Source organism: Crocodylus porosus, unplaced genomic scaffold (genome assembly GCF_001723895.1).
Source record: "Crocodylus porosus isolate Cpor-Errol unplaced genomic scaffold, CroPor_comp1, whole genome shotgun sequence".
Taxonomy (NCBI): domain Eukaryota; kingdom Metazoa; phylum Chordata; order Crocodylia; family Crocodylidae; genus Crocodylus; species Crocodylus porosus.
This window is the reverse complement of record NW_017728915.1, coordinates 39412855-39420336: the sequence shown is the minus strand read 5'-3', so window position 1 is coordinate 39420336 and position 7482 is coordinate 39412855. Positions and strand designations below refer to the sequence as shown.

Sequence of the window (7482 nt, the reverse complement as noted above, 5' to 3'; positions counted from 1 at the left end):
AGCAGCAAAGCGTGCTCCCTTCCCCCACCCCCTTGCCTCGCCTGTGGGGGGCCCTAGGGGGCATCAGGAGGGGGTGACGTGCTGGGGACTGTCCCATGCCACCTGGGGGCATTAGTGTGGGGCCGGGTCTAGGGGCTCCTGCTTGATCGGGACAACCAGGAGAGGGTATTTTGCCCTTCCCTGGCTTGAGGCCCCACTGGGCTGTGCCCCCGCCCGTCTGCCCCCCGAGACCCCAGGGCTCTGCCAGCCCAGAGGCGGGGGCAGCTCCGTTTGGGCTTCAGCCTGCCTGCTCCTTCCCCTCCAACACCTCGGTGGCCAGGGCTGGTGGGGAGTGAGGACAGCAAGGCCCCCCCCCCCCCGGGCACATTAACCCCTTGGGCACTGCACAGGTGCAATGGTGGCGGCAGAGCCCAAGGCCTGGGTGGGCTAGTCCTCAGCTGACGGGCTTGCAGGGTCCCATGCTGGGGCTGGGGGGCTGGGCAGGCAGTGGGTCCGGGCTCCTGGCAAAGTGGGGGCAGCGGGGGCGGGTGCCACGAGCTGAGGGGCCTGCGAGGTTCTCAGCCGGGGCTGATAGGTGGCTGGGAACCTGAGGCTACCTTCCAGCATCCCTGCAACAGGACCTGGTGCGGGGGGCATCCCGTGGGCAGGAGGGGCAACCTGCCAGAGCACTCCCAGCCCGGAACGGTTCCCCCCCGCATGCCCGCAGGTGCCTGGGCAGGGCAAGGGGGCAGAACAGGAGGGCGTGCAAGGAAGGGGAAGAGTCCAGACCGAGGCTCCCCGGGCAGCCGCAGCAGGATGTGCCCTGTTGCAGTTGCTGGCTCTGGCCCCGGCCCCCGGGCTGCGGCCCAGCAGTCTCCTCTTGGCCGTGGGCCTCCCCACCCTCTGCAAGCCGGGACTCAGGCGGAGATCGGAGCCAGGCCCAGACTGCCGAGCTCACTGCTCGGCCTCCGCCGACCCCACAGCAAACCCCAGCAGTGCTGCCCCTGCCCTGGGGAGGTGCAGGGGGAGACAGTCACCCTCCTGGTCCCGCTCCAGCAGCTGCACCTGCCTGGGGGCACTTAGACCTGCTGCCTCTGGTGGCGCGTTCCCGGAGCAGGGCACCAAAGCAGCTCTGGCTGCGCTGAAGGAGGGTCCAGTCTGGATCCGGCTCTGCAAACCTTCCTTGGCGGTTTAATGGGGGCAGGGGAAGCCCCACTCCCCACCTGGGCCAGTGCGGTGCCTGCGGCAGCACAGGCATGGGGCAGAGCCACTGCCAGGAGCTCCGCTGCCCAGGGGGCTGCGGCCTGCGCGAGGTCAGCGCACCCAGGGGTGCTACGTGGGGGTGGCGACCAGTCCAGCAGGGCCCTGGCCCAGTGCCTGCTCCAGCAGGGGCGTCTCCAGCGGCGTGAAGCCCAGGTTGTCCAGCGGGATCCCGAAAGCCGCCAGCTTTGCCTCGTACGTCCGCAGCAGGTCGTTGTGTGCCTGGAAAGGAGCAGAGCCGGGGCCCGGCATTTCACGCCCCCACCCCCGGAGCCAGCTCTGGCCCACCCCCCGCAGCCCAGGGCACTGGGGGGCTGGGGATTCCCTAAGGCGGCAGGGGCAGAGCTGGGGCTGGGTTATGAGGAGCCCTCCAGGAGGGGAGCAGGCAAAGCCCATCTGCTCTCTGCCCCCACGAGGCCGGGAGCATGTGCTGCCCTCCCCCAGACCCAGTGCGGCAGGGCGCCCCAACCCCTCACCTTGCAGACCCGGGCGAGCTCGTACTGCAGCTCCTTGATGCTCGTGTTCTTGGACTCCAGCACGTCCTAGCAGCAGAGACCGGGCTCATTAGTATGGTACCTGGCTGCCAACTTCAGCCAAGCCCTCCCTGCCCCCACTGATGTGGGGCCAACCCGGGGCAACACCCAGCACCTCCGAGCCCCAGGACGCGGCTGTGGGAAGCCGTTCTGGCAGAGAGGACTGGGGCCAGCAGATGCCCCAGGCTCTCGGCGTCTGCTATGGCTTCGTCACCACCCCGTCCCATGAGCTCGGCTGCCTGGAGCCACCCAGCCTCAAGCGGGGACCAGGGGCTGGACCCACGACCGGCAGCTGCGGGGAGCAGCTGAGCCCGGGAACGTGGTGGCGCCCACCCAGCAGCTGCGGGGAGCCCCTGCCTAGTCGGCCTCCCAGGAATGCGCTGCTACACCTGCCCCGGGATGTGGCCCGAGCTCCAGCTCCATTTTGGGCAGGGCGGGGCAGGGGGAGTCCACAGCACAGCCGGGAGCCCAGCCGGCGTCTCCTGCATCCCAGCACAGCCAGGCCTGGAGCCGGCGCAAAGCCAGGCAGCACGTGCAGCTTCTCTGGTTACGCTGCCCCAGCGCTGGAACGTGGGGGTCACAGAGCCCCCGGCTACACCATGGCTCTCTGCATGGGTATTTTTAGTGTCCCGGACAAAGGCAAGGGGAGAAGAGAAGCCCCAGTCACTCCAGGACCGCCAGCCAGATCCATCACCCCGATAATCCCCAGGGTTGAGAGGGAAAGCCCCCAGAGGCCCCGCTCCCCAGCGCTGTGTCCACTGCAGCCCAGCCAGCACCCACAGCCCCCAAAGGCCCCTCTTCCTTCCTCCGCCCGCAACCGCACCCCACCCAGCAAGCCCGGCCCGGCCCCCGGATGGTACCTCCAGCTTGCGCGTGAGCAGGGAGAGGGCGCTGGGGTCGAGGTTAGCAGCAGACAGGACCTCATTGAGCTGCACCTCCTTCTTCTCCACCAGCCCAGCAAGCGCCTGCAGCTTGCGCTCCAGCAGCAGGTTCTTGAAGCCGGTCTTCTGCTGCACCTCGCCGATGGCCTGCGTGAACTTGCGGTACAGCTCGTCCCGCTCCGCCTGCACCTGCTCGGGGACGCCGGCGCACCCATCAGACGGGGCACTGCAGGGGGCAGGGGCAACGCCCCATGGCTCCCATGTGCCGGGGGCTTGGCTGGGCACAGTGCTCCCTCCTGACCAGGATCCTGAGCAGCCTGGCTCCCGTTCTTCCCCCATGCACCCCGGGGCACTGCCACCAGCCCTGCTCTGTGGGCTCAGCCAGCGCCTTTCAGCCCAAGCACGGTGGTGCCCAGAGGCCCTGACCACTACCTCCCCCCAAGCAGGGAGGGTGAACAGCTGTGCACTGGGGGATCTAGGGCTGTGCTGGTCTCCCCACCCCAGGGACCTTCCGGCTTGGCTGGGGGCATCCTGGGGACGGACGCTATCCTGTAGGGCAGAGGTGGGACCTCAGGAGTCCCTTGTGACCAAATCCAGGGCCCTGGGAGAGGCCCAGCACTGCACCCCCCAGCCGTGCCTCTCAGCAGCCAGGCTGGGCAGTTCCAAGCAGCGGTGACAGGGGAAGCCTGGCATGGAGCTGGTTAACGAGTGTCCTAATTAGGACACAGGAAGCATGCGGCTGCTGCGGCGTCCATCGATCGTGTTCCTGGGGTTCTGTGCATCGCAGGCGAGCCCCGTCCTGCCGCGCTGCGTGTATCTGGGTTAGAGGGGGTGGGGGGAGGCCTGCAGGCAGCGCGACGGCAGCCCAGACCCGCCCATGGGACAGCGGGGTGGGAGGCTGCAGCTGCTGCCAGCCAAGAGCCGCAGGCGACAGACCCCGCATGGCCCTGTCCGGCTCCTGGCGCTAAGCCCGGCTCGTGTTCCCAGCTGGCAAGGACAGGGACGTGCTGGCTGCCCCCCACGGCTCTCACCTTGCTGAACCTCTGCTCCACCACTTCGTGCTCCCACTGAAGGTCCTTCAGCTCCTTCTGGGTGACCTTGAGCCGGGCCTTCGTGCTCTGCAGAGTGGGGAACAGCAGACAGTGCCTGGAGGACCATGGGCGGCGGGGGGGGGGCGAGGCACAGCCCTGGCCAGGCAGCGCCCATGCCCATCCTCCCCATTGGCACAAGCCATGTGAGGCCTAGGAGGGTGCTCGGGGCAAGCGGCTGGGTCTGCTCCTCCCTCGCTCCCAGTGAGGCGGATGCCCTGGGAAGCTGTGCACTCTGTCACTGGAGGGGGTCAAGGAGAGGCTGGGCAGCCCCTGCTGAGAGATAATCCAGGTGCAGCGATGCCTGTGCTCTGCTATGGGGGTTTCTGGGCTGTGCTGGTTGCCAGATAGAGTTAGGAGGGAAGTTTGCCCTCAGCTGCTCCATGTGTCGGGGGGGTTAAGACTCCGCCAGAGGCGCTGGGTGCTGGCTACAGCCCAGGCTGCGGCTGGGGACTGGGCTGTCGATGCCCCTGCTGGGACCAACCCTGCAGAGCTCCGGCCAGAGGGTCTTGCCCCTCCACTCGGTCAGACTGATGCCATATGTGGGGTCAGGAATGGATTTCCCCACCCCAGTAACATTGATGCGGACTTTGGTGCGGGGGGTTCACCTTGCTCTGTAGCACAGTTTCTACCTGGGATCGTTTGAGCGTGTATTAGTCTTTTATGAAAGCAGGACATTGGCTGCTGTGACCCCCTCTGCTTTCTCTATGGCAGGGTCAGGTGCGGTGTCTTGTGGTTGTGACTAATTTTGCTAAGTTACTGGACAATGGATGCGTCAGGACTGGTTGCTGCCTCAGGCAGGGGCTGGACTAGCTGTGACCTCTGGAGCTCCCTTCCAGCCCTGCCTCCCTGTACTCTCTCTGTCCTCCAGGGACCCTGGCAGCCCCGCTTCCAGCAGGGCTCCCCACCAGGTGACTGGGTTGTGGCTGCTGCCTGCCCCCAGAGCCGACTCACCACCAGCACCTCCTTGTCCTTCTCATAGTGCACCAGCTTCTTCTGCAGCTCGGCCACCTCCTCCCGGGCGCGCTGCAGGGGCTCTGCCAGGCGCCGGTTCTGCAGCAGCACCTCTGCCATCTCCTTCTCCAGGTGGTCCTCCTTCTTTTTCATCTCCTCCATCTGCTCCTGTACCACAAACACGCACCCCGGCTCAGTCCCCAGGCCTGCCCCACCACCCCCAGCCCTGACCCCTTCCCCAGCCCAGTCTTCCCAGCCCAGGTTCCCCTCCAGAAAGCTTTTTCCTAGGCACTTGCTCCCCTGAGGCTCCAGGCCTGGGGTGACCCCCCGGCTGTGCCCGCCCAGTGGAGGGCACGGACACGGGCACAGGGCAGGGCAGGCACTACCTTGAGGGTGTTGATGAGGGCCAGGTTGTTGAGAGTGACATCGTTGTAGTAGTTCTTGATGTCGCTGAAGGCCTTCTCGTGGTTCTGCATCAGCGTGTTGATCTGCCCGTTCTTGCGCTCCTCGATCTGGTGGATCTCCGTCTTGCGCCGCAGGTCCAGCTCCTCCCGCAGCAGCCGCATCTTCTTCTCGTACTTGGCCTCGATCTCTGCAGGGCAGTGACCTGTGAGTACCTTGGGGCTGCTGGGCAGAGCCCAACCGGCTGCAGTGAGACCCAGCAGCCCACCAGCGAGGCAGTGCCAGGGTTGGAGGGGGGGATGAGAGAGCCCAGCTCAGCTCACACGGCGCTGGCTGCAGCTGCCGCTCTCTGCAGGGCCTGCGCCCCCCCGCCCCAGCTGCTCCTGGCAGAGGGGCAGCACCAGGCAGGTCTCAGCCCTACGGCTGGGAGGGAGGGGAAGGGCCTGCAGCCAGCCAGGGGCTGTGCGCTGAGCGTGAGGGGCATGGGCCGTGCCCACCTGACCTTTCACTTGTCTCTCGAAGTCGCAGCGCAGGCGTGTGATCTCCTCCTCCTGCTTCTGCCGGGGGCAGGTGGCACGTCAGGTCAGGCCCCCAGGCACAGGGGGAGCCTGGCTGCCCCAGGCAGCCCCCGCACCCTCGTCCCCTGGAGGCACCATCTGCAGGTGCCTGGGATACACAGTACCCAGTGCCTGCCCAGTACCCCCTATCCCCCACGCCCGGTGCTCCCTCCTTGGATGCTGCACAGCCCTGTTGCTTTCCACCAGGGACCGGGGGTCTCCAGCTCTCGCCTGGCATGGCCTCATCAGCTCAGCCTCAGCGCACCCGCATCCCAGAGCAGCCCTGGGAGTGTGAGCACGGGTCATGCCAGCTGTCTCTACACCCCTCTGCATCAGTGGCAAGGGCTGGGTTCCCCATGCTGCATGAGCTGGCACAGGGGGCTGGTGATGCATCAGCCTGTTCCTGCAACCTGGACTCTGCAGTGGTACACCCACCGCGTCTGCCCCAGAATGAAGAAGGGGCCAGTTTTGGGCCCCCCGCTACAGAAAGGATGTGGACAAATTGGAGAGAGTCCAGTGGAGGGCAATGAAAATGGTTGGGGACAGGAGTGGTGAGGAGAGGCTGAGGAAAGTGGGCTGATTTAGTGGGAGAAGAGAAGACCGAGGGGGATTGAATAGCAGCCTTCACCTCCCTGCAGGGGGGCTGCAAAGAGGATGGAGCTGGGCTGGTCTCAGTGGGGGCAGACGACACAAGGAGCAATAGGCTCAAGTTGCGGCAAGGGGAGTTGAGGTTGGATATTAAGAGAAACTCTCTCACTAGGAGGGTAGTAAAGCACTGGAACAGGGTACCCAGAGCGGTGGAGACTCTCCATCCTTGGAGGCTTATAAGACCTGGGCAGACAAAGCGCTGGCTGGGATAATCACTGGTATCCACCCCACACCGTGCAGCCCAGAGCTCAGTCTCTCTCCCCGCTCTGCCAGGCGCCACGTACCATGCGCAGGCCTTTCACCACCACCTCGTTGGCCAGCTCCTGCTCCTTCAGCTCCACCTTCAGGGAGCGCATGTCCCGGCGCAGCTCCAGCTCCTGGGCCCGGTGGTCCTTCTGCGCCAGCTTCATGGACACGGTGCCCTCGGTGCGCAGCTCTGTCAGGTTGTTCTGGTGCTCGTACAGCAGGTGCTTCACTTTCTGCTTGTACACCTGGGGGCGAGGGGGTCAGTCGGCTGGGAGCAGGGGGCACCTGGGGACATGCCCAAGACAAGCCGGGTGCTGCAGCCCTAACACCCGCCCCGGTCCCGCTCACCTTGATCTCCACCTGGTGCCGCTCCTCGGCCTCCTCCATCTCGCGGTCCTTGTTGCGCAGCTCGGCCTTCTTCTCATCCAGCTGCCGCCGCGTGATGTCCCAGAAGGTGTGGATCTTGTCGCGCTCCAGCTGGAAGTAGTTGCGCTCCTCGCGCTCGCGGTCCAGCTCCTCCCGCAGCCGCACAATGTGCTCCTCCAGCTGCGGGAGGGAGAGGCATCAGGGGGGGCCGCCGTATCCAGGCTCCTCAGCACCCTTTGCCGCTGGCTGCCCCGGGGCACGGGGGGGGCTCACCTGCTCCTTGCTCATGTCCTCGGGGGACACGCCGTCCACCACGGCTGCCGCCTTGCCCCCCTTGCCCTTCTTGCCGCCTTTCTTTTTGGGCGCCTGGGAACAGCATGCAGGGCTGAGCCGCGTGCGCGGGGGAGGCAGCAGCGCTCAAGCCGCTGGGAGTCGGTAGATGGGGGGGGTCCTGACTGCAGATGTCCTTGCCGGGGCGGGGGGGTCCTTCGCTGGGCAGAGCCGAGGGCCCCCCGACTGCCTCTCCCCACCCTGTGCTGTCTCAGGGGCCGGGGAAGTGGGGGGAGGG

General features: G+C 66.4%; 1 protein-coding gene across 2 annotated transcripts; it reads right to left on the bottom strand.

The window, feature by feature from the left end:
• Window positions 1-1145: 1145 nt before the first annotated feature.
• Window positions 1146-7443, bottom strand: GAS8 (growth arrest specific 8). 2 transcript variants are annotated; one of them, XM_019536066.1, is made up of 10 exons: window positions 7188-7443; window positions 6897-7094; window positions 6587-6793; window positions 5600-5654; window positions 5082-5287; window positions 4696-4863; window positions 3685-3771; window positions 2633-2842; window positions 1716-1781; window positions 1146-1461 (listed from the first exon to the last, which is right to left on the bottom strand). In XM_019536066.1, exons 1-10 carry the CDS (start codon window positions 7200-7202, stop codon window positions 1312-1314), a joined length of 1362 nt encoding a protein of 453 aa, XP_019391611.1. In that variant the 5' UTR covers window positions 7203-7443; the 3' UTR covers window positions 1146-1311. The 2 variants fall into 2 exon arrangements, with proteins under 2 accessions (XP_019391611.1, XP_019391612.1); XM_019536067.1 differs by lacking the exons at window positions 5600-5654; window positions 6897-7094; window positions 7188-7443 and having other exon boundaries at window positions 6587-6670.
• Window positions 7444-7482: the final 39 nt, after the last annotated feature.